Source organism: Hemicordylus capensis, chromosome 1, assembly GCF_027244095.1.
Source record: "Hemicordylus capensis ecotype Gifberg chromosome 1, rHemCap1.1.pri, whole genome shotgun sequence".
In the NCBI taxonomy this organism is placed as follows: Eukaryota; Metazoa; Chordata; class Lepidosauria; order Squamata; family Cordylidae; genus Hemicordylus; species Hemicordylus capensis.
This window is the reverse complement of record NC_069657.1, coordinates 226,969,896-226,996,472: the sequence shown is the minus strand read 5'-3', so window position 1 is coordinate 226,996,472 and position 26,577 is coordinate 226,969,896. Positions and strand designations below refer to the sequence as shown.

Below are 26,577 nucleotides of genomic sequence, written 5' to 3'. Positions count from 1 at the left end.
ATGATGAATATTTTATACTGCCCAAAACCTACATCTCTGGGCAGTTTACAGCAAGATTAAAAAGTAAAACATTAATTAAAAACAAAAATTAAAAGCCAGAAATTTAAAACACAATTTAAAATTTTAAAACAATATTCTAAAAACATTAAAACAATCAAAACAATATCAGTTAAAAGTCTGGTGAAGAGATGCATCTTTAAAGACTTTTTAAAAGTTGTCAGAGATGGGGAGGCTCTTATTTCACCAGGGAGTGTATTCCAAAGCCTCAGGGCAGCAACGGAGAAGGCCCGTCCCTGAGTAGCCACCAGACGAGCCGGTGGCAAATGCAGACGGACCTCTCCTGATGATCTCAACAGGCAGTGGGGTTCATGATGAAGACGTTCTCTTACCCAGGGCCCAAGCTGTTTAGGGATTTATAGGTTATGACCAACACCTTGAATTTTGCCCAGAAACATATCGGCAGGCAGTGTAACTCGTTCAACACGGGAGTAATATGTTCTCTCCTAGATGACCCAGAGACCAGCCTGGCTGCCACATTCTGGACCAACTGTAGTTTCCGGATTACGTACAAGGGCAGCCCCACATAGAGCGCATTGCAGTAATCCAGTCTGGAGGTTACCAGCAGATGTACTACTGTTTTGAGGTCGTCTATCTCAATATGCCAGCTGAGTCCACAGAAATGGACGCAGCTGGCATATCAACCAAAGCTGATAGAAGGCACTTCTGGCCACTGCCTCAACCTGGGACACCGAGGAGAGACTTGGATCCAGAAGCACCCCTAGACTGCGTACTTGTTTCTTCTAGGGAAGTGTGAACCCATCCAGAACAGGCAGATCAAAATCGTCTCTCGAGTCTCTCAAAATCGTCTCTCAAAATCGTCTCTCCCTGCACAATGAGTACCTCCGTCTTATCTGGATTCAGTCTCAGTTTGTTATCCTTCATCCAGCCCATTACCGCCTCCAGGCAGGCATTTAGGGAGGTTATGCCCTCTCCTGATGATGCTGACATGGAGAAAAAAATTGGGTGTCATCAGCATACTGATAGCACCCTGCACCAAATCTCCTGATTATCTCTCCCAGCGGTTTCATGTAGATGTTAAACAACATCAGAGACAATACGGAGCCCTGAGGGACATCGTACCGAAGTTCAGATTTTGAGAAACAACAGTCTCCAAGAGATACCATCTGGAACCTGCCCGAGAGGTAGGAATGGAACCACTGCAGAGCAGTGCCTCCCACCCCCAACCCCCTCAGACGCTCCAGAAGGATACTATGGTCGATAGTATCGAAAGCCGCCGAGAGGTCCAAAAGGACCAACAGTCACACTTCCTCTGTCCATTCCCAATTGGAGATCATCCATCAGACCGACCAAGGCAGTCTCCAACCCATAGCCAGCCTGGAAGCCAGTTTGAAATGGGTCTAGATAATCAGTTTCCTCCAAGACCATCTGGAGCTGGGAGGCCAGCACCCTCTCAATCACCTTGCCCAGCCACGGAAGGTTGGAGACAGGCCTGTAGTTACTCAGCTCTGAGGGATCCAAGCTAGGCTTCTTCAGAAGCGGTCTAATAATTGCCTCCTTAAGACTAGGAGGCATCTTACCTTCCCTCAGAGATGCATTTATGATCTCTACCAGGTCTTCTACAACAACCCCCCTGCCTGATAGTATAAGCCATGTCGGGCAAGGGTCAAGAGGACAGGTGGTGGGCCGCACCGTTCCAATCAGTTTGTCCACATCCTCAGGAGTCACAAACTGGAACTGATCCAACCTAACCACGTAAGAGGAGTCGCTGGATACCTCCACAGCAGATACTGAAGTAAGTGTGGAGACAAAATCCAAGTCGGCCTGAATACGAGAGATTCTTTCCACTAAGAATTCATTAAACACATCACAGCGGGTAATCGATGGTTTCAGATTCCGATTCAAGGGAGGAGCGGCACATACTAGTCCTCTCACAACCATGAACAACTCCGCTGGACGTGAACTTGCGGATACAATACAGGTAGAAATGAATCGCTTCCTTGCCGCACATATCACCTGAGCAGTTCTATCACATGAGTTCTATGTTGCAATCTGTCAGATTCAAGCCAACTCTTTCTCCACCTGCGCTCTAGTTGTCTACATCACTGCTTCAGCCCCTGTAGTTCTTTCGTATACCAAGGGGCCAGTTTTGAAGCGGGTCGGAGAGGATGCTTAGGAGCTATCATGTCTACTGCCCCGGTGAGTTTGCTGTTCCAGTTCTCCACTAGGACATCAACAGGATCACCGGCAGAGCCAACACTGATTCCCTCCAAGGCTTCTTGAAATCCTATGGGATCCAATAACCTTCTCGGGTGGACCATCCTAATAGGTCCCTCGCCCTTGCGAAGGTGGGGTATGACTGTGAATCCAACCTTAACCAGATGGTGGTCCATCCATGACAATGGGGAAATCACAGGAGTCCCCACCCACAGAACACCACCCTGATCAGAATGAAAGACCAAATCAAGCGTGTGACCTGCAATGTGTGTCGGTCTCGAGACCACCTGAGATAGGCCCATAGTCGTCATGGCCGCTATGAACTCCTGTGCCGCCCCGGCCAAATTGATCCCGAAATGAACATTGAAGTCGCCCAGCACCACAGGCCTAGGCGACTCCAATGCCAAACCCGAATTGGAGTGGATGACATCATTCATTCTTTCATTCATTCATTCATCCGATTTCTTCCAAAAATGGCTCAAGGAGGTTTGCACGGAGAAATAACAAACAAATAAGATGGAACCCTGTCCCCAAAGGGCTCACAATCTAAAAAGCAACACAAGATAGACACCAGCAACAGTCACTGGAGGTACTGTGCTGGGGTGAATAGGTCCAGTTACTTTCCCCCTGCTAAATAAAGAGAATCACCACATTAAAATGTGCCTCTTTGCCAAGTGAGCAGGGGGATGCCATTTGGCATGCCATTTGGAAATCCCTGTGTTTCAACAGCTGTAGCAAATTTGGTTCAAAGCGGTTAGGCGGTTCACAAGTTAGCTCACATGCGCCTAAAGGTTTACGTGTCCTCCATCTTTGATTGGGAGGGATGACATCATCTCAGACTATGCTGTTGAGGTGTTCCTATGTGTCCCTACAACTCTACCCAATCTGGTTCATATTGGTCCAGGTGTTGCGAAGTTGATAGGGGGCGGGAACACACAGATGGACAAACACACACACACAGACACAGAATGCCGGGTGATGTCATAAGCCTACTGGAAAGTAGGCTAAAAAGGTTCTAAACTAGATCCTTAAAATTATAAACCTATAAGTCTCCTGTCAATAATTGGCAATCTGTTGGAGATTCAGCTCCGCATGGCATCAACCTTTTGCACCAGTAACCCTAATGACAACTAGGGCATTGGGAGTAGAGATAGTCAGTCAGGGTCTCCTACTCTTTCCTGATGATCTCTGCCGCTATGGCCCCTCAGTTGATTGAATGTACTCAGAAACTTCCTGGGAGTGACTTCCTCCTTCTCCACAGAATGCTTCTAGCTTGCTCGCTCAGCACCATGTTTCTATAGGTCTCTCACTGACCAACATGTAGCCAGAACCTAGACATAGGTTCATTTCATTGTAAGTCATTTCCTCCAACACAAACTCTATGCCATATATCTTAATTAAAAATTAGTTGAGGGGTGAAGTGAATAACATCTTTAGTACTGAACAAACTGCATTCTGAAGGGGCCACTCCACTTTAGATCATGCTACTGAAAGTTTCTGGAATGTAGGGGGTTGCCCACAACCCATATTAGCATGCTGGTGTCTACCTTATTTTCCTGTTTAAATTATGAGCCCTTTGGGGACAGGAAACCATCTTAATTTTTTAAAAAAATTCTGTGTAAACCGCTTTGAGAACTTTTGTTGAAAAGTGGTATATAAGTAGTAGCAGCAGCAGCACAATTGAACTTGCTTGTGTGAGTTGGGGGCTCAAGTACTTTTATTTCAGGCATCCAGCCTGCCCGGAACTGCCGGTGGTAGCAGTGAAAACCCTTCTTGGAGGAATCTGGGGGTGTAAAGGCTTGGAAAGTAACATTTCTCACATTGCTGTTGATGGTGTTTCAGTTGTGTTTATTTTTAGATTGTAGACAGGGAGCCATTTTCTCAATTATTTTGCTATGTAAACTTTTTTGTGCTCAAGTTAATTCTCAACTCTCGGTGGAAAAGGAAAGCTATTACCATGTTACATTCAAAAGAGGGTTGCACAATGCTGCATATAGCTTGAATCTGCTATAAGCAGCACTAATCATATGACCCAGAGGGAAGGCAAAACAAAGCAATGCCATGCAAATAGGTGTTGTGGCCTTGTCAGTCCATTAGCACTACTTTGAAATGCCAACTTAGAATTGTGGGTAGGCCAGTTAGCCAGGGCCGGTGCCAGACTATTTGCGACCCCTCTAAGGTCTGCATTCTGCGCCCCTCTGAGTTCTGCTCCCTAAGCAGCTCCCTAGTTGGCCTGATGGTAACACCGGCCCTGCAGTTAGCACTGAGGAGTGACTTTTAATAATTGGACAATCTGGGCAGGAGACCAAAGCTGCCTCCAAAAATAAACAAAGAGGATTTTCTGATTCCTTCTCATTCTTTTTCTCTAGTCATAAGTCTAAAGTATTTTGGTTATCATGGCTATGGACAGAGGCGCTCTTACCCCTGGACTTCCGGGCTGAAGTCCAGGGCATCCAGTCCCCTTGGGGGTCCCCAAATCCTTTTTAATCTGTCCCAGGTGGTGTGGTCACGTTAAAAATGTGTGTGAAATAGTGTTTGTGTGTGTGAGAGGAGCGTTCAAAAACCTTTAGGTCTATGCTCCAAAATTCCCTAGGTGCCCCTCTGATTATGGAACCGGTTGTCCAAGAGCCACTGAAAACATATCTAGAAAATCAGAAGTAATTTCAGAGGCTCAACATAGATTAAAAGCCACTCAGAGAAATGTCACAATGGAACTCAGGAGGAACAATGGTCCATTGGGACATGACCTCACCTGTTACAACTCCCCTTTGCTCACTCATCGGTCACATGAGCAGAGGTGCTATCTGGGAGCAGAAGCATATGCTTTTCTCTGCCGTGTTATAGTGTTGTATATTGACATATACAACATATATAGTTGTATTATATTATTATTATATTACATATATAGTTGTATATATGTTGTATATACAACATATATAGTTGTATATAGAGAGAGTATAATATATTGACAAAAAGAGATAGAAAGAAAGCGTGCATACGTGCATCTGTGTTTGTGCTTAGGCTTTCTTTAGTGAGAGAAACAAAGGGAGCAAGATGTAAGTAGGATTTCATAGAGGTTTCGACTTTCTGATTCTATCATTCTTATTGTGATTACAGGAGAGCCTTGGGGCTTCCTCCTCTCTATCTAAGGCAAGCATCTTTTTAATAGAGGTTGTCCTCAGGACATGCTCTAATGCTTCAATACACCTGTGTGTGTATCTTCATGAGTCCAGGTGCTGGACCATTCATTTGACCCTTTTAAGCAAAGGCTAGTGCCACCTACTGGCTGGACATATTAGAGCAACATTTCCAAACAGGTGGCCCAAGCTCAGTCTAGGGGCAAAGAGCAGGAGGACCCTGCAAGCCCCACCTCTCATCTTCTTTCCACTCGGTTCTAGGCTGCAAAGGCTGCGGACCCTCCTGCGTAACCGGAGGCCCAAGTCTGGTCCACCAGAAGGAAGCAGCAAGAGAAAAGAAGAGGGTGCCACAGTTTCCATGGCTGATCATCCCAAGAGCTGGCACTTCATTGCCTGCTGCAGAAAACCAAAAGAGCAACAGGAACCTGAGCAGCAGGGGGGGGTTGGCATCAGCACTCCACCAGCCCCTCCCAGAGCAAAATGGTATCATCTCTGCAGGAGGAGGGAGGCTGTCGCTCTCAAGAATGGGAGGGATGCACACAAAGACAGGCAAAGCTCCAGAGGACTTGAAAACCTGTCTGGAGGTAAGGAGATGCTCAGGATTGAGGGGGCAGGGTGGATTTAGGGGTTAAGAATCTTAGAAACTGAGGCCAATAGGTGAGGCTGGGAGGCAAAGCAGGTTCCCAGGTCGCTATACTCTTCCTAAACAAAGAGGGATCCAGTGAGAAGAAACTGGGTCCTTCTTGGAAGAAGGACACAGATGGGTGCATTAATATGTCTCCACATTCTTCATGTTCTTTCCCCCATAGTCATCAGTGAGCGGTATGCACTGCTCCCTCGACTCCTCAGACCAGTCCCAGCTGCAGAACCTAGAACTGGTTGAGGAGGTCATGGTGGACCGCTCAACACAGACGGTCTGGGAAGACCAAAGTGATACTGAGAGGCAAAGCTCCAGAGCAGATTGGAACCAGTCTGGAGGTGAGGAGATGCTCAGGATTTGGGGGGATTTAGGGGTTGGGAATGGAGAATCTTAGAAGTTGAGGCCAATAGGTGAGGCTGGGAGGCAAAGCAGGTTCCCAGGTTGCTATACTCTTCCTAAACAAAGAGGGTTCCAGTGAGAAGAAACTGGGTCCTTTTTGGAAGAAGGACACAGATGGGTGCATTAATATGTCTCCACATTCTTCATGTTCTTTCCCCCATATTCATCAGTGAGCAGTATGCACTGCTCCCTCGTCTCAGACCAATCCCAGCTGGAGGACCTTAAACTGGATGAGGAGCTAACCGTGGGCAGCCCAAAAGAGCGGGTCTCCAGATGGGAAAACATGGGCTACACGGACAGCCAAAGCTCCAGAGCAGTTTGGAACCAGTCTGGAGGTGAGGAGATGCTCAGGAATTGGGGGGATTTAGGGGTTGAGAATCTTAGAAATTGAGGCCAATAGGTGAGGCTGGGAGGCAGAGCAGGTTCCAAGGTAGCTATACTCTTCCTAAACAAAGAGGGTTTCAGTGAGAAGAACCTGGGTCCTTTTTGGAAGAAGGACACAGATGGGTGCATTAATATGTCTGCACATTCTTCCTGTTCTTTCCCCCAGATTCAGTGGTCAGCAGCATGTACTGCTCCCTTTTCTCCTCCAGCTCCTACCACTCTGAGGTGGAGGACTGGAAAGTGGATGAGGATCTCATGGAAATCATACACAGGCATATGGAGGACAGAGAGGAGGTACAAAACCCCACATCCCAGGTGCTTCCTCCACAGGTTGCTTCCATGTTCTGGACCTTTACCTTTCCAATTGCTTTTCTGACATCAGATGGAAGGGAGGGGGGTGGGTGGGCACGAACGGTGGTTCCACATGACATGTCATATAGGACTGTCACGGTGATATTCCCTGTGAAAATCAGCAATGCCTCTCCCTACCGTCATGATCTTACTGCATGATGAGACTCAAAATTAAGCCCCATTCAGCACCTGCTCCTTTATTTCATTTCTGCCTCCTCAGTCCTCACTCCTTTCTTTCCAGAAGCCACTTGGGCTGATTCAGAGGCACACAAGTGAACAGGAAACAACTGAGACAAGGGGCAGAAGCCTATTTTTCCTTTAAGGGACGGAAGTCCTGGGAAGCCTCCAGAGTGCCGTGCCTGGATATTCTGGCTCTGCCCTTGCATTTTAACTCCCAAATTGCACCACAAAGAGGGTGTGGAAAAAGACAAGAGGGCATCATTGGGATTACTGGAAAGTGCTGGGTTGCCCTGCCCTCCGTGTCATCTGGATCCCCTGAAAACACTGAATGGAGGAAATGTGTGCCTCTGGGGGGAAATGACTGGAGCAGAAGCAGCCACGGAGCCCAGAACAGTTTCCATAGTAGCCTACAGGATCCCACCCCTTTTGATTCCATCCCCTTTTCAGTTCTGCCATCTCTCTGTGCACTAGCAGAATGCTATGCAGGGTGGGAAAGTCCTCAATTCCTCTCTCATTCAGAGCCACCGCGGGATGGGTGCTGGACTCTATCAGAATGTCCTCTCTTACCTAATTGCTTGACTCTCTTGCAACTTCAGAGAGCCAGCAATCAGGATGAGGATGTCCATTTCCTCGCAGTCCTCTGTGCTTGCTGCAAGGCTGCATATAAGAGCGGCCAGGAGAGTCTGGATCTCCCCTACAGCAAAGGACAACTGATAAAAGCAATCGTGGTGAGTGAGAAAGAGGACCAGAAATCGAGTGAAAAGGTGGAAGTTAAATAAGGGGTGGGACTGGGAGGTCAACACATTTGTGTAATCAATATAGATTCCGCCTTTTAACACCAAACTGCTCCCAGGGCAGCTCACAAGCTTATCTTGAGAAGGTTCTGTAAAAGAAAGGCTTGCGGATTTGCTAGAGAGTAGGACAATGCAGCCTTTTGGAACAGGACCACTAAGTCCACTTAAAAACAGCCACAAGACTGCGGCGTACTTATAATTCCCACTCAAGGGAGTTAAGTGGTCGATCAAGATATAGACAAGTGCTTTGGAAGGAAGGTTGGGTGAGGTTGGAAGGAAAGCTCAAGAGTGGGCTGAAATAACCCCTACTAGGAAGCTTCATGAATTGATGCTTCTCTGCTCTGTTTTGGCCCTTGGTCTTTCTCAGGTGGTGATGGAGAAGTCCCCTGTGCAGTCTGGGCCTACCATTCTCCTGCTTTATGCCATGGCTGCCGTCTCCTGCCTCAGGTATCTTTTCTGGGAGAAGGGGGATCTCTCTTCACAATAAGCCAAGATGACTGGCAAAAGGGGTGCAGTGAAAGGGGCGAGTGAGGGGAGAAAACCTTCAGAGCTGCTCAAAAGCCCCAGAGCAGTTAAAATAAAGGGGAGAGACATGGGCAGAAAAGGAAACAGAAATTGCCTATAAAAAAGAAGGGGTCTTCCCTTTGGCCCACAACACTATCAGTACAAGTGGCTGGAAAAAGAACGGGGATGTATTGGCTCTGTGATGGCCCCAGCGGAGTTTTGATTCCTCTGGAAGCTGATGAAAATAAAATATTTTTTAATGCTGGACATACAGTAATTTGGGCTAAGCCTTAGTCTTAGTACTTGGTGGCAAAACCCTTGTTGGCAATCACAGAGGTCAGACGTTTCTTGTAGTTGGCCACCAGGTTTGCACACAACCCAGGAAGGATGTTGTCCCACTCCTCTTTGCAGATCCTCTCCAAGTCAGAAAGGTTTCGAGGCTGATGTTTGGCAACCCGAACCTTCAGCTCCCTCCACAGATTTTCTATGGGATTAAGGTCTGGAGACTGGCTGGGCCACTCCAGGACCTTCATGTGCTTCTTCTTGAGCCACTCCTTTGTTGCCTTGGCTGTGTGTTTTGGGTCATTGTCATGCTGGAATACCCATCCACGACCCATTCTCAATGCCCTGGCTGAGGGAAGGAGGTGCTCAGCCAAGATCTGATGGTACATGGTCCCGTCCATCGTCCCTTCGATGCGGTGAAGGTGTCCTCTCCCCTTAGCAGAAAAACTCCCCCAAAGCATAATGTGTCCACCTCATGTTTGACGGTGGGGATGGTGTTCTTGGGCTCATAGGCAGCATTCCTCCTCCTCCACACACAGCGAGTTGAGTTGATGCCAAAGAGCTCGATTTTGGGAGGGAACAGAGTCGGGAGGGAACAGAGTCGTGTCTGAAGTGGCCCGATAGCCTGCAACGACTTTGGGGTAAATCCAGCTGATATGTGGACTCACGCTCTCTATTCTGGAGGAGATTCGAACTAAAAGCCATGTGTGTAAAAGCTCCAGGTAGGACTTGGGGGGGAGCAAGGTGTGGCAGCAATTTGCGCCTCACCTCAGGCTCCCAAATACCTTGGGCTGCACCTGAGGATGACAGCCTCTCCCCCACCCTGCATAACTTATCTTTCCCCTCTACCCTGCCAGCAAAATCAAGCCTCCAACTGACCCAGAGCTAGAGTCTGCGATCCTGCGCTTCGCTGTTCGCGGGGTCATAGAGGTGCAAGCAGGACATGTCCACAAACAGGTACATTCTTATGGAATTCATCAAACACACCTCCTGGAGCCATGATTATTAATTCCCTGAGATACCTTCTATCTTCAGGGGTGCAGTGGGCAAACAAAGCAGAGGAGGTGATTCACGGGTGCTGACACAGTCTCTTTCCACCTCCTTCATTGCATGGCCCGTGGGCCGCTGGTGGCCTCGACTTTCCTGTCCTCACCCCCGGCTGACGAGGCCCATGCTCCCCCATGCCTTCTGCTGTGCCTTCTGAGTAGCAGCGAGAGACGGGAAAGACAGGAAGGTGCCTGGAGAGCCCCCTCAGTGTGCACACTCCTCGCTCGCCACTGGGTCACATGCTGCTAGGGGTGGGGGCACTGGACCAATCACAGGCCTGTGGCAGAAGGCAGAAGGAGATGTGGAAGTGGCAGCAGAATGGGCGAGTGCCGGCAGCCTCTGCCGCATAACCAGTGAAGGTCACTGGTCTATTTTGTCATCCGGAATCCATGGAATGGCTTTGATGGAAGGCTCTCGCCTTGACTGTGCTGAGCTCCTCTTTGTTGACATGCTGGAGGGCGGGGCCTGGGGGGAGTGCCGCAATTACACACTGGCTCTCTCTTTTCTTTCAGGCTCTGCACAAACTCGCAGCAGACAATCTGGAGCTGATGCTGAGGGGTTTTTTGTCAGAGGCCCCAACCACACAGCATCTCTTGTCCCTCCTGGAGGTAAGAACATTGAAGAGGTGGTGAGGTGGGAAGGAGAGCCCGGCAGGGAGAGATGGACACCTGGGCCACATGTAGTCAGCGGGAATGCCCACCATGCACCACTGTGGCTCTTCTGTGATTGGCAGCCCAACGGAAAAGGCAGGAACATCATGCGCAATCTCATACAACATGCTGTTGAACAGCATCACATATGCTCTACACATCTCTGAATAAAAGCTTGATCAGGAACAGTATCCCCAAATCAAAGAGACGCAGGAGAGAAACAACTGAGCAGACTCACCTGTTCCATCCTAGAGATCTCTGGGAAGCCACTCACTTCCTCTCCTGGACACAAAGGGCTAGACTATACATGCACAGATTCAAGAGGTAAAGCTTCTCCTTGAAAGCACCACTTTAGGGAGCAGGTGGCTGAGCAGATACTTAAATGCTCCCTGTGGCAAATCAATACTGCCCTTGACCCTGGCTCCCCCCAAAAGGATTCTCAACTTGACTCTTAGCCAATATAAGGGCATAGGGGAAGAACTGACACCAGCTCTGTGAAGAAATTCTGCTATACGTGTACAGGAGTGGCTGGAGGAATAGTTTCAAATCCAGGCAAAGGGGCATGAGAAAGCTAGATAGGTCCCTCACAGGTGCATCACACAGGCTTCCGACACCTCAGTATGAGCAGTTGACAGATTCCCACAGAAAAACAGAGGGCAGAGGAGGAGAGGTGAGAACAGGAGGAAATCCGACTCCTTCTTTCCAGACCAGAGGCTTCACTGGAGTCCCTGACTAAGTCCATGCGGGAGGCAGTTGTGTGATGAGGCACGGGGATAGTCAAGAGTTCATACGGCGTGACAGAGACAAAAGGAGCTTAAAAACAGGACTATGACTCCCTGTTTCCTGGAAATAGCCCTGAGAAGCCAAGCATTCCTTTTATACGAAACATACCTGTTTGTTTGTTTGTTTGTTTGTTCAATTTCTATACCGCCCTTCCAAAATGGCTCAGGGCGGTTTACACAGAAAAATAATAAATAAATAAGATGGATCCCTGTCCCCAAAGGGCTCACAATCTAAAAAGAAATGTAAGCGAGACACCAACAACAGTCACTGAAGGTACTGTGCTGGGGGTGGATAGGGTCAGTTGCTAAATAAAGTCAGGCTTTTGGTTTATCATTTTAAAGTTTTAGGTTTTAGAGTTTTTAATCTGTGTTCTAAACTCTTTTAATTGGGTTAATATTTTAACAGGGTTTTTTAAAAAGATTGTGAGCTGTATAGGGACTTGTATCTGGGGTGGTATAGGGCCATGTTAAATACTGTAAATAAATAAATGTTAGCTGCATGTAATGAGATTCTGTGGTGCTGTTTCTCTTTCAGCACATCAACATCTGGATCCTCTCCAGGAATGCCCAGGAGAGAGCACGAGCCAGCAAACAATGCGCCAGCTTGCTCCGCTTTAGTGTCATGATGCCTGATTGTGATGTGAGTATTACCACACACAGGTTGGCATAACTTGGTTTTGAAGGCCAAGAGAGTCCTTGTTTTGGGAGGCAACCATAGCAAGAGAAGCAAGTGGAAATCCTTATTCTCTTCTTGCTTTGTGGAGTGAGTCTGAAGGCTGGACTCCTTGCATCGAAGTGGCCTGAAGACTTGTCCCAGTCTCTGGAGCTGTTTCCTTTTGAGCTCACATTTGTCCCTTCGATTTGAGGGCAACAGAGGGAAAGCCAAGAATCAAAGTGGGGAAGTGAGATTGGCCTTGTCTGCACCTTCCTCTGGTCTCCAAAGACCAGAGATGCATTTCATGGAGCTCTGAAACCAGGCACAGTTCTAGCTCAGGATAGCGGGACTCTGTGTACTAAATTCAAAGCTAATCAGTCACTTGGCTGATTTTTAATTTATTTTTTTTCCTGACAGGGAGGGCATTTCACTTTTTTATTTTTTAATTTCCCCGTTGATCTTGCACAAGACTGCAATCAGCCACCAGGTGGCAGCCTTGTGCAAGAGCAACAGGGAAAGCACCCTCCCTGTCTAAAAAAATATTAAAAATCAAACCATTCTCTCAAGGGCTTCAAATTTAATACACAGAATCCTGCTATCATGTGCTAAAACGGAGCTTGGTTTAAGAGCTCCATGGCCAGCCCTCCCCAACTTAAGAATTTTTTTATAATTTTCCATTGATTCCTACGTTAAAAAACAAAACAAAAAACACCCTTGTAGCTGGCAATAGAGACATGTCGCAGCTTGGCCAAGATCCATGACAAATTAATTTTAATTTTAAAAAAATGAGTTGAGCTTTTCAGGAAGGAAGAATTTTTAAAATTAAAGAAAAAATAGAAATGAATGGATGGAAGTTGATTCCAGGGCACAGGAAACAAGTCTGCCCAGAGTGCTATCATGTCAGCAAAGACTCGGCAAAGCCACCCCTCCATCTCATCTTGATCCACTTTATCCGTGGGGTCTCTCCACACATCAGCATCGTATCTGCAGAATGACAGAGTATCCCAGGAAAACATTTTAGGAAGTGCAACTCTTTTTGGATGCAGATACTCTGAATTAAGCTCCATTTGTAAAGATAAAACCTGTATAATTCCGCTTGCTAGGTGAACAGTACCTTGCTGTCTCAGTAATGAATTTGGGCTAAATCCCACCCTCATAGGAATGCACCCCAAGCCCCATGTGGAAAAGCTCCAGGAGGGGGCAGGCAGAGTAAGAGAGAGGTGATAGGTAAAAATCAGTTGGATGACAATTGGTCAGACAATGAAGAGGGAGAAGCTAAGCTGGAGGCTTGGGACAAGGGAGGAGTAGTGAACAGGAGGGACTTTTCTGGAGAAGAGAGAAGTCAGGCTTAAGGAGAGGCAGAGGATAAATCCAGAGAGGCGGAGGGTAGATCTGAACGTCCTGAGAGGGGAGGCACATCAGGAAGAAAGCGATCAGGTTAGGCACCTAACCCCTATGTGGAGAGGAGGAAAAGTAAGAAAGAAACTTAACTCAGAACATTTCTGTAAGCTGTAAGTTATAAGAATTTTAACATCATTCTGAAACCACTATGCTTATGTATATCTGAAACCTTGTTGTAACCATCACGCTTAGATTCCCCCCCCCCCACGCAAAAAACCCAATAAAACTTGTTACTTAGGTATGTTTTATTTCCTCTCCCTCAACACCAGCAGAAGGACTATGCTATCACACAAACAAGATGGGGGGAAAGTGAGAGTTGGTCTCAGATCCTTTCTAATGAGGTCTGAGTGGTGGTAGCAAAGTTACTCTTGGCAGCAACGTTACTCACAGGCCTCTTATCCTTTCATCTCAGAGCTAAATGGGCTTCTTTCAGCCTGACGTGTGGCAGAGTTTGCTCTTCTGGCAACATACCTGTAGGTCAAGGCCTAGCAAGGTTGGAGTGGGTCCAGAGATGAGATTTTAAAAAGCCCCCCCTCTCAAAGTCCAGGGCCTCCACACACCCCAGGCCCCCAAGGATTTAAGTCTGATATTTCAAAATATGTATGCTGCCTAGAAATATATTTCACTGAAGACACACACACACACTTCACAATATATAGTGATATACATTGAGTACTATATATTTGTGCTACTTTTAATGCCCAGAACACACTAGAAAGACGAATGATTAAAATGGGCCCCTCGCTGCAGATTAGCAAAGGAGACTTTCAACCATGCAGGGTGAGCCTATGTCTGTTTTCTCAGAATTCTGAACCAATTCAGTAAAGTTTGATTGCAGGAGGTTTTTCACAAGAGGCTTTGAAAGCCCTTTTACACACTTCTCCTCTGGAATGGAGGTGCTGCATTCCCATGTTGGCCAGATTGACCCTGAAGTCCCTGCGAGTTACTGGGGAGCAGTTCACACATAAGAAAAAGAAAAGAAAAGAAAAGCACAACACATGCTTCACAGTTCTCACTCAGACCTTCTGGGTTGCAAAACAAGCCAGCAAATATTCCAAGCTGTTTTAAATTAAATATTCAGAGACGTCTCAGTCTCTCCCCGTCCACATCAAAGCCCTATGGCAAGCAGATCCCTATATCTGGGCGGGGGGGGGGGGGGTGACCACAAAAAGGAGTCCACCTTCTACCTGGCAAATGCTGGGCTGGGCAGAGGGTCTGCTGCAGAGAGCTGTGGGGGCCACTCTGCCTGCCTGCCTGCCTGCCTGCCTGCCTCCTTCCTTGCTTGGGGCCTCCCTTTAAGCCAACTCCAGTTCAGGCTTCACTGAGGCCTACACGGAGGCCTCCCTGGAAGCCCCGCCCACCCGCCCATCAGCTGAGAGGCGCCCGGGAGAAAAGGAGCTCTTGGCAGCTGGCCTGCTGCTTGGATGGCCCCCCAGGAGGACAAGCAGGAGAGAGGCAAGCAGGGCAACTGGCTGAGGGGCCTGGGGGCTGGGCAGGGGGCAGTGGGGAGTCCTGTGAGGTATCCCTGGTTGGGCCCCCCGGCAACCGCCTCCCCTTGCCTAATGGTAGTTACGCCCCTGCTGTAGGTATCCAGTTCATCCTGTCACCAACCCCTTGCCAAGACAGAGAGGAAAATGCACCCTCTTGGAGGGGCCTGCTTGTCTATTCACGTTAGGAAGGGAAGAGATGACTGGTCTACCCAACCCAGGAATATCCATTGCCCACGAAAGAAGGGGAAGGGCTGACAAAGCAATGTGGATGACAGAGATCCCTCTCATTTTCCTTCCTGCTAGAACTCTGCAGAACTCCCCAGTTTGGGCCACCATGTGGCGAAACTTGGAATCTGCATAATGGATTGCAGGAAGGATGTCAGCCGATACGCCAGGGAGGGAATCTACCGGCTCCTAGAGGTGCTTCTCCACCACAAAGGTAAGGAAGCTGGTGAGACCAACACTGCTTTCTAGATTATTGTGTGTTCTATAACAAATGCCTTAGTTTCAAATACCAGTAAATAAGATTATAGCCCCTGGTCTTTTGTCTTGGTCCATTTATATCCACTGATTTCAGCCGAGTCCCTCGAAAGGTGCTTCAATAAGGGTGTGTCCTCCACAAAGATGACTCTGCTAGTGAGTGACCAGCAGCTGATTCAGCTGGATTTCCTCATCTCCCCTTCCCCAAGCACCTTGCCATCTCAGTTCTGACTGTGGAGGAGATCAAAGAAGGAAGGAATGAAGAGGGAAAAAAGGAGAAGCAGTTCTTATGAGCTGAATGCATGTGAATCAAGTTGCACATCTTTGGGCTTGAGGGGAATTAATTGAGGCTGATTCTTGATTTTAGGTTTTCAGGGAGATCTTTAATAAAGATCAGGAAAGATCCTTCCTGAGGACCACGATTTGGGCCATTAATCATCCCGTCCACATGGTTAAGGAGGCTGGACTGATCCTGCTGTACTCCCTCCTGGGCAAGGCCGATGCACTGATGGGGTATGAGGTGAGCTACTGGTTAAGCTGCATGGCAGTGGGGGTGGGGGGTGGCATGTAATCAAAAAGGGCCTCTGATTCTGGTGAGTTGGGCATTTTCCCCATCTCCCCAGGAGGAGGAAATCCGGAGGAAAATCTGGCGTCGTCTCCGCCAAATCAAAGAAAGCAAAGGGCTGCCTGAAGAAATCGAAGGTATCTTAAAAAACCAAGGTAATCTCTATTTCCAAGGAATTGGGGAGGGTAAAACCACATCCCTGGAGTCACAGTGCAGGTAGAAGTCCTTTCCCCCACCCAAAGCCATCCCCTGTACCATAGCTGGTCTCAGGCGTTAAAGGTCCCAAACATATTGCTGTAATGTGTGTGACCTGGACTTCCCAAGGGATCATGACTTGATTAGTCAGGAAACCTTATGCAAGTTCTTGCATTAAGTCAATCCTTTTCAGGCCACATGCACCTGTGCAGTGCATCCTGGGAAGATGGAACTTTTGGGAGAGAAATTCCTATAGTTCCTTGCTTTTTCAGGGGCTACAGGCTCAAGGCAACATCCAAGGACCTCAAATCTAAATCTAGTAGTCCTTTTATGAATGTAACCCTCCCAGCCACCCTCTCCTCCTGCTGCCAGGACCCAGAAATTCAATGTGGACCTAATGCAGAATTCCGGCGAAATTTCTGAATGTGGATGCTTATCTAGAAAATGAATCCACTAACGTGGGATTTTTTTCAGAGCCAGTTTTGAGTGGCCCACCTAACTTCCATGGCACTTAATACAAGCTACGGCTATGACTTGCTTTCTAGCTGCATCTTTTATATGCTGTGGCCTCAAATGATTACTACCACAGTATTATTCTAGAAAAAATACCAGCAATGACATAGGTCCAACAGGGTTCTTTCCAGGGGCATAGCAAGGTTGGAGTGGGCCCAGAGACAAGATTTTAAAATGGGCCCTCCCTCACTGAAGTAGAATATATATAATATATATCCTATGTGTCACAATAGAACATCATTCTAAGTTATTTTTAAAGGGTTTGTAAATTGTGGATGATGCAAGTCTTTTAATGGTACTAGAGAAAGACATGCTGTTCTGGTAGCTCCAGGTCTTAACACTCACATCAATTTCGGAGGATGAATACAACTGAAGGAAGCCCGGGTGGGTGTGTGGCTGGGGGAGTCAGTCATGTGACTATCCTCTGGGGGGGCCTCCATGGCAGTGGGCTCCCAGACAACTGTCTCCCCTTGCCCTATTATAGTTACGCGCCTGGTTCTTTCTGTCGAAGAACCCCCTGCTTTGGAAGCAGACGGTACTATTTGCTTTGAGAGCCTGAATGCTAACACCAGCTCCACATACAACTCCTCCACTTAGTACATTAGGAGTTCTACAGCGATTCCCATCCCTAATACTTTCCTTAGTCAAATGGTGCTGGCATCATTATATTTTTCCTTCTCTTCTCTCCCATTCAGGTGACTTACTGATGGACCTTGGAGTTGTAGCTAAGCCGACTACCCTCCCATGACACCTTCTTCCTTGTGGGGCAATAGTTATGGAAATGTCTGCTGATTTGCTTTGCTGTACTTATTATACTAATTACCTTAGGATGCTGTATTCAGTGTGTACCTGGTCTGATTGCTATGTGTAAACCTAAACTTAAATTTTGGCCTAACAAAAGGGCCAACGGTAATGTAGCTCAATTCATTGCTTTGCAATATCTTGAGATGCATGTTCATGAGGCTTAATAAAGGTTCGCTCTCTAGTGATCACTTGATTTCTTGACCTCGGGGGGGATTCTGATATCGGTATTAATAGGTAGATATTCTGTTATTGTCTATTGGCCTGGGTTGACGTGTTTGCCTTCTTAAACTCTTTAACACAGAGCCTGAAACCTCTGCCATGACCTGGTTCTTTATACAGCACGTAGAGGGCATCTGGCTCGGTGGTGTCAGCATTCTCGCACATTCCTATTGGGCTCGTCTTGGGTCCGCTTTTAGCCAATCAAACAGACTCAAGGGAATCAATCAAAGGCTTTATTGCATCGCGATAGCAAGGTAGACAATGGAGCTCACGCATCACATTGAATACCCAGAGCACAGTTAGAAATACACTTTTATACATCCCACAAAATGTGAAGTTCCCGGCCCCCAATACACATCCCAAACCGATGACCTAATCCTTTCTAATACGCATGCGTAACTTAACACTACTGTGCATCAGGTGATCTTCTCTCTCCTGGGAACCAAGCGCCTGTTTCATTAGCATTTCAATTGCTACTATCATTGTTACTTTGCTTAGCTAGAGAGAGAGGTAATGACGACTATTGTTAAAGACAATGTTGCAGAGAATGTCCCTGGGCTGAGCAGCTGCGGTTACTCTAAGTTAGAGCTTTTTAGCTTTCTAAGCAAAAAGGAATTTCTTTGGTTTACTAAGCAAAATGGAGTTGCTTTGGTTTACTAAAACACATCAATTCCCCCCTTGAAATAATGAATCACCCTGGATCTTCAGGGTGCTTCAGGATGCTCTCATCAATGCTTGTAAGGGTACGGATGTGTATTTAGGTCCCAAACTGTGGTGGGGTCTAAAAGCTTTCATAAACATTTGGATTAAAGTTGGAATGCATTGCAAGCAACAACATGTGATTATCAATAAAAGACAAATACATACTATGATTATGATTATCTTCTGTACCCACAATCCCCAATTGGGTAACCAAGAAGTGAGCCATGCCCATATATCCATAGGGTTTTCCTTTCCCATATTATGCCATATTTGATCTTTAAGATTTTGAACATGATCAGCAATGGATCCAGTCTCATTGACATAAAAACAGCAGACTTCACCTAGGACTGCGCAAGCTCCGCCTTCTTGAGCTGTGAGAATATCTAAAGTTCTACGATTCTGCATAACTACTTCTCCTAATGAATTTATCTCTGTGCCCATATCAGTTAAGGCTAACAGTGTCTGGTTAAATGAGAGTTCGATTTGTCTGGAAATATTAATGATAGCTTTTTCTAGTTGATTGACTCCTAATCTAGGTAGTATAGTCCTTGCCCATTGATGGAACTTAGTGTTTCATGTAGCTAAGGGGTTTGGAACATAATTGATTTTGGCATATCTTCGTGTTCTGTGTAACAAGCTTCCAAGATTAAGAACTTGTGGTGCATTAAGTGTAGGTTTCACATAAATGGTAGGTGCTAAATGGGCTGGTGCACATCTGCCTGTCCATCCTGGGGGTAATGCACGATAGGCTCTGTTCCCACAGACCCAATAAAGGCCTGCTGGTAAGGCAACAATTAAGTTGTTTCCTGAACGTGGTAGATTGACATCATGGCTACACAAATCCACAATGTCTTTACCTGTGTTGCCCAAAAATTGCTTCCATGTTTTTGATACTCCCTCTGGAAAAGCACATGCAATTGTTACCCAGATGTCATACCAAGGCGTGTGCGTGTTAAAACTGGAGCCTTCACAAACATGATCAGTCTGGTTTGCCTGTTGACAAAGGCCAAAACCTTTTGTAAGATATATGGAAGAATGATAAAGCTTCAGGGCCTTTGAAACAGTGATCCACTCTGAGTTTGTGAAGTTAAGAAAAAGAAATTCTCTAAGAGAAGTAGGTATTGCTAAATCAAAAGGAATATGAAAACATTCTAGTTTGTTCTCTCTGTGTTGAGAGAACCATGTTCTGTCCGTGCTGTTAAAGGACACTCTGTGTGTACAGCTGTGGTAGGGATTCACTCCCAAAAACTTCGCTGTACCATTTCTATTTTCAGTGCAGATAGGATGCAAGCCGTGGCTTGAAAGCTTACTATCCGGGATACCAAGGGCATTCCTGTTGAGAGTTTCCCGTTGAATGTAACCATAGCGATTAAAGCTAATACTTTTCCCTTGGAAGTGAATTGTTTCGCTGTGTTTTCCCCAAGACCAATATGTAGTGTAATTTGAAAAATATTGGGGCTGTTCTGTGGTTTGTGGATAAGTAATCCACCAGCCAAGTGTGACTGGAATGACCACTACATTTAAAATATCCCCTTCTGTGCTTGCCATGTGACTGCATAGCCAGCAGTCATTTAAGTTGGCAATGTCAGCTAAAGTCTGTAAAAGTGGAGCATGTGGGTGTTGAATTGACCATGTACACAAGAAAGAACATGACAAACACCAAAAGAGATACATCCTCCCTTAGTACAGGAAAAATTAAAAGAAGAGGAGAAAAAATATTGTTCTTTGCAGGAAAAATATTTGAGAAAATTAAAAGTGTCCTTCATCCATTGCTTCCCACACTGCCAGAGTATCTTCAAGGGAAAGAGGCTCTGGTGGGGGTTTTGGTGGTGGCTGTTTGCATAAAGTGAGTCTCAGGTCTCCACGCTTGGTCACCGCCCAGTTGTTGTTGTCTTCTGGTTCCTCTGCTGGGGTAGGCGCGAATCTCACTCGGGTATGATGGGTCCAAGTCCTTGATCCAGAGAGACGAACTGCAGTTTGGGTCACTAGGAGCACTGTAAACGGGCTCGTCCACCGTGGCTCGAGGTTAGGCTTCTGCCATTTCTCAAGGTACACCTGATCGCCTGGCTGGAAAGGGTGTTGTGGTCCCTCTAGTGGCGGCCGTTGTGTTGCCTGTAAATGAGAAGAAAGAGAAGACGAGGCAGCCGCAATGCCAACTACATGTTGTTTCAGCAATTCTTCTCCCCTGACATGTAAGTCAGATACATCAGCAGATAGAGGATTTAGAGAACACACTCTCCCATACAGAGCTTCAAATGGTGAGAGCCCACTACGCCCCCTCGGTGTGATGCACATGCGAAAAAGGGCCAGAGGCAAGGCGTCTGGCCATTTTAGCGATAGTTCTTGACATATCTTCCTCAGGTGTGTCTTCAAGATCCAATTTGAGGCCTCTACTCTCCCGGAGGACGTGGGGTGCCAGGCCATATGTAGGTGGTAGCTAATTCCTAAGGCTGTGGCCACCTCCTGCAAGACTGTAGAGGTAAAATATGGCCCTTGGTCCGAATCCAAATGCCTAGGAAGTGAAAATCTTGGTATAATGTCTTGTAGAAGTCTCTTGGTGACTTCCTTTGTCTTGTTTGTCTTACAAGCAAATCCCTCTGACCGCCCAGTGAAATTGTCAATAAACAATAATAGATATTTATACATTCCAGCTCTAGGCATGTCAGTGAAGTCTAATTGCCAAGAGTCACCTGGGGCTGTTCCTGTTCTGAGCAGACCGCGTGGTCTTGCTCTCCTTGGTGGAGCTGGATTGTTCTTAATGCAAACCACACGTGCGTTGACAGTGGTGGTTACCATTGCTCTTAACTGAGGGTGATAAAAATATGTGACCAAGAGCTCATATAGTCTGTCCCTTCCCAAGTGTGTAGTCAGATGGGCTTGCTTAACTAAGGCCATGGTGGTGCCATATGAAAAGAACTGTTGGCCTGAAGTATGGATAGCTCCATTCTCAGTTTGAGTCCATTCAGGGTTTTGCAAAAGGTTATTTAAAGTAGACACGTCCTCTCCTGTCATTGGGAAAGGGTGATCTTGAGGCTGAAGTAAGGGGAAAGCTGGAATAAGTGGTAACATGGTTACTGTGGGTGGGGGTGGCAGCAGAGCTGCTGTTTTGGCTGTGTGATCTGCTCTGGTATTGCCTTGGGCAATCTCAGTGTCCTTTCTCTGATGCCCTGGACAATGCATAACTGCAACCTTGCTTGGTAAAAGTATAGCATCTAGAAGTCCCAAAATCTGGCCACCATGCTTTATTGGTGACCCATCAGTGGTAATTAACCCTCTCTCCCGCCAGATGGTGGTGTGCGCATGTACTACCGAGAAGGAATATTTTGAATCAGTGAAGATATTGACCTTTTGGTCCTGGGCTAACTGCAAAGCTCTAGTCAAGGCGATCAGTTCTGCCAACTGAGCTGAGGTCCCAGGGGGTAATGAGTTAGCTTCCACTGTAGCATGTATGGTAACCACGGCGTAACCAGCCCTCCTGACCCCATTGTCCATAAAACTGCTCCCATCTGTATAAAATGTGAGATCTGCATCTGATAGTGGAATATCAGTCAGGTCTGGCCTGGCTGAGCAATGATAGTCCAGAAATTGCTGACAATCATGCAAAGGAGGGTCTGGTTCTTGACATGTTTTGCAGTAAAAGGGTAGCTGGATTTAATGCAGTGCAGTGATGAATGGAAAGTTCTGGAGACTTGATAAAAATAGCTTGGTACTTAGCCATGCGTGCAGGTGTCAGCCATTGGTTTGCTCTGTTCTCCAACAATGTAAGAACTGAGTGTGGAACATACAGTTTAGTCTTGGAACCTAGGGTGAATTTCAAAGCTTCTTCCCAAATGACAGCTGCTGCGGCCAGGGCCCTCAAGCAAGGAGGCCAACCTTGGGCCACGCCATCAAGTTTGGAAGAAAAATATGCAATTGGGCGATGATCCTTGCCCAGGGTTTGTGTAAGTATCCCAGATGCTGTCCCCTGACTCTCAGAAGCAAATAAGTAGAAAACTTTGTTGTAGTCTGGCAGTCCAAGTGCTGGAGCACTCGCAAGAGCTGCCTTTATCTTCATGAAAGCAGACGGGCAGTCTGCTGACCATGTAAAGCTGTCATTTTCTCCTCCAGAAAGTGCATCATACAGAGGTTGGGCTAAAGCTGCAAACCCATGAATCCATTGGCGGCAAAAATTAGCCATTCCAATAAAGGAACGTAACCGGCGGCGATTGGAGGGTGGGGCTATTCTGCAAATGGCCTCTTTTCGCTCTGGCAAAAAAGAGACTTCTGTCCTTGGCTGAGTAAGAGTCCCATGTACTTAACCTGTGGCAAGGCCACCTGTGCTTTAGCTTTTGATGGATGGAAGCCTGCATCTGCTAGATGGAGCAAAAGTGAAGTGGTAAGGATCAAATTGAGCTCCTTTGTGGTTGTAGCTAGGAACAAATCGTCTAGAAACTGCAGCAACACAAAATCTTTTCCCTCCTCACCCTCAGGGGGTGTCTACCTGCCCAATTCCTCCCTCAACGCACCGCTAAATAAGTGAGGAGCCGAATTAAAGCCCTGAGGGAGCCTAGACCATTGGAGCCTGACTTTTACATGCGTTATCGGGTCGTGCCTTTCTAATGCAAATATTGGTTGTTATTCTGGCGCTAAAGGTATGCCAAAAAAAAGCATCCTTCAAGTCCAGAACAGTAAAAGTAGTCATTTGTGGTGGCACAGCTGTCATTAAAGTGTGTGGATTTGGCAAAATTGTGTGTAGGGGTTCCACACAGGCATTTACTGCCCTTAGGTCTTGTACCAGGCACCATCTACCGTCTGGTTTTGGAATTGCAATGATTGGGGAATTCCAGGCACTTTGGCTAGGAACTAAGATTCCATTGGCTATAAAGGCATCAACAATTGGTTTTAATCCTTCTGCGCCTCCCTTCCTTAAGGGATACTGTGGTATTGCAACAGGCTGGGTGTTTGGTTTCAATCGGATTGTCACTGGTTGGGCATACTTTGCTTTGCCTGGCACTCCCTCCTTGGCCCATACTGTCTCTGGTACTTGTAAATCAATCAATGGTGCAAGCATGGGTGGAAAAAGACCCATCACTCTAGCTTGAACTGCCCAGGTTTCTGAATCAGGAATTTCCATAACGATTTGGTCCGGGGTGAAAGATAAGGTTGCCCGCATGGCACACAATAAATCTCTGCCCAATAAATTCACAGGGCACTGAGGCATGTGCAGAAAGGAATGTTGTCCTTGCGACCATGCGCACTCAAAGGGTATGGCTTCCAAAAAGTGATGTTTTGCTGAAGCACCCATGGCTCCTTCCACAAAGGTGGAACGGCTGCTTGGGGTAGCCCCTTTTGGAGTAATTAAGACTGAATGAGTGGCGCCAGAATCTACTAACATTGAAACAGTCTGAGCATTCGCTCCAGAGCCCACTTTGCAGGCCAACAGGGGTTCTGTGAGTGAAAGTGTTCGGCAAGTAGCCAATACAGCTGTTTCCCCCGGCCTGTCCTATCTGGAGCTCCTTTGTTGAAAGGTGCCCTGGGGACTAGGCTGGTAGTGCTGTTGCTGGCTGTGCTGTTGGGATTGGAACTGTTGGAATTGCTGTGGTTGTTGAAAATGCTGCTGCAGCTGTGGCTGAAAATGCTGCTGCTGGGACTGTGGCTGAAAATACTGAGGCTGAAAATGCTGAGGCTGAACAGCAGAGGCTGTCTGCCAATAGGGCATTTGCTGCATTTGCTGTGGAAATGGCACTGACTGCAGCCCTTGAAACCGGGTCGGACAGTTCCGGACCCAATGGTTTGGGTTTCCGCAATGGTAACAATATGGAGATCCCTGTTAAGGGGATGCTCTTCCCGGCCCCTGCTGGGCCCCGCTTCATCTACCAGCATATAAGATATGTGGTTTACTCCCTCCAGTTTTCTCTCTCTCTCTCTCTCTCTTTCTCCTTCTCTGACTCCTTCTTCTCCTTTCCCTTCTCCCTTTCCTCTTCCTTCTCTTTTTCCTTCTCCCTCTCTGACTCTGGGTCTGGGTTCGCTCTCTGTGTATAGACGCGGTAGGCTGCTTCCACTAAAGAGTCGAGGGCCATGGTTAAAGGTGCATCTAACTTATTCAGCCTTTTTCTAATGTCCTGGGCACTCTGAGCTAAAAATGCTGCTCTCAAAATATGTTCTGCTTCTGGAGATTTAAGGTCCAGGGACGTGAACTGGCAAAGGCATTTTTCAAGCCTTTCCAGAAAGTCTCCTGGCGATTCTTTTGGACCCTGAAAGGTCTGATGAAGTCTGTTCAGATTTGTATGTCTAGGCGCACAAGTGTTGAGAACCTCTAGAAAGAGCTGGCGGAAAGTGTCCAAAGCGGCACGCCCAGCATCAGTATTTGGATCCCAGTTAGGATCCTGCAAAGGATATAGATCTGCTGCTGTGGGTACTGGTGTCTGACGGGCGCCCATGTTGGCGGCCAACTGGGTAGCTTTTTGCAAAAGGAGGCGTCGTTCCTCCGCTGTAAGCAAGGAACCGGCCATTTGCTGGATATCGGCCCATATAGGTTTGTGAGTAGCAAACACAGACTCAAATAGACTAGAGCAGGCTACCAGGTCTCCTCTAAGTGATTTGGTTTGCAACTTCCAGTTCATTAAATCCGCAGATGAAAAGGGAACATGGACTAATGTTCGTTCCCCTGTGGCAGTTAAAGTCTCCCTCAATGGAGCCAAAATTGGGACCCTGCTGCTGCTTTTACTCCTAGTATGCCAGGCAATGGGGCTGGTTTTGGGGTTTGTAAGGGAGACGGTACCGCTGTTACTAGGCACAATAGCTAAATCCAAGGCTTCCAAATCTTTCCTTAAACGCTGCAATGGTGTTGTTCCCAAGTCAACCAAACCTATGCCTGCCCCCGTTCCCAAGGATGTCAAAGGTGTAGGAGGTGACCCCAATGTATCTCCCCCCTCTAAGTCAACCAAACCTATGCCCGCCCCCCTTCCTGGAGAGGGTGCTCTCTGTACATCAGGCACATTGGGAATTGGATGCAACTGAGGCTGGGGAATAACCTGAGGTTGTGGTGGGGGTGGAGATGGGTAAATAGGTTGAACCCAATCATCTTCTGGATATTCATAGGGCCTGGGAAAGGGTGGAGGAGGGGTGGGAGCGGAAGGAATGAGGGGAGTGGAAGGGCAAGACTGCAAGGGAAATAGTCCAGAAGAATTCCCTGCGGGCATTAGCCCACAGTTTATAGCTAACAGAGGTCTGCACCATAATTCCATGAATGGCTGAGCATAGCGGTGTTCTTCATATTTTCCCGTTTTTGAGCAATATATCAATAATTCCAAAATTAAAGATTGATAACACTTCCTGTAGATGGCCACCAGGTGGCGCCATCGCCAAGCGGATAACTTGGCCACACTTCTATACAAAGACACTTCAAAACTTTCTTTTTGAGAGCATTTTTCTCCCCTGTGAGAATTTCCCAATTCTTCAACACACACTCCAAAGGCATGCAGGAAATCCTTTCAGATTTGGTGTACTTGCTATTTCTGCTCCCCATGGCCCCTCCCTAGTCTGCCTGTGCTTGGGCCGTTTATTTTTGACTCAGCCGCCCCTCCCTTGGGCTTTTGGCTTGAGTCGCCCCTTTTCTCTCGGGCAGCCCTTCTTCGGCTGTGAGGTTTCCTTTCCCCCTGCTCGAGCTAAAAGTCCCCTTTGTGCCCCCCTTTGGGCTGGGGTACTCACCAAAGACGTCCCTGGATTTCACTCTCCATCCAGACTCCCATTCACTCCTGCCTCGATTCCCAGATGAAGCGTGTAGTAACGACTGGCACGTCCCGGGGCCACGAGAATCCTCCGCAGACAAAGGCTGTGGTGTGCGCTGGTCCTCACTGTCCCGTGGCGGGTCAGATCGTCCACCCAGGTCACATCCGACACTCACGGCACCAAATTGATGTGAATTCAGTTCGTCCTTGGGTCCGCCTTTTAGCCAATCAAACAGACTCAGTGGGAATCAGTTAGAGGCGTTTTATTGCATCGCGATAGCAAGGTAGACAATTGAGCTCACGCATGACATTGAATACCCAGAGCACAGTTAGAAATACACTTTTATACATCCCACAAAATGAACGCTGAGAAGTTCCCGGCCCCCAATACACATCCCAAACCGATGACCTAATCCTTTCTAATACGCATGCGTAACTTAACACTACTGTGCATCAGGT

At 47.2% G+C, this 26,577-nt stretch overlaps 1 protein-coding gene and 2 long non-coding RNA genes across 7 annotated transcripts in view; 1 reads left to right on the top strand and 2 right to left on the bottom strand.

Annotated features, from left to right (window-relative positions):
- LOC128339312 (endogenous retroviral envelope protein HEMO-like) overlaps positions 1-26,577 on the bottom strand; it is a 163,645-nt gene that overhangs the window by 119,436 nt on the left and 17,632 nt on the right. For 2 of the 5 annotated variants that reach the window (XM_053283000.1, XM_053282997.1), the window contains one exon: positions 17,927-26,335. In XM_053283000.1, coding sequence (XP_053138975.1) covers positions 20,159-21,901 — 1,743 coding nt within the window. In that variant the 5' untranslated portion in view covers positions 21,902-26,335 and the 3' untranslated portion in view covers positions 17,927-20,158. Of the gene's footprint in view, positions 1-17,926; positions 26,336-26,577 lie in introns of those variants that run through there. The other 3 variants (XM_053282998.1, XM_053283001.1, XR_008312983.1) reach the window with 3 other exon arrangements.
- On the bottom strand, positions 12,811-14,701 carry LOC128339316 (uncharacterized). Its single transcript, XR_008312987.1, has 3 exons — positions 14,629-14,701; positions 13,830-13,912; positions 12,811-13,024 (listed from the first exon to the last, which is right to left on the bottom strand). It is a non-coding gene; the product is annotated as an uncharacterized LOC128339316 (long non-coding RNA).
- On the top strand, positions 15,005-17,673 carry LOC128339317 (uncharacterized). Its single transcript, XR_008312988.1, has 4 exons — positions 15,005-15,370; positions 15,779-15,931; positions 16,035-16,131; positions 17,380-17,673. It is a non-coding gene; the product is annotated as an uncharacterized LOC128339317 (long non-coding RNA).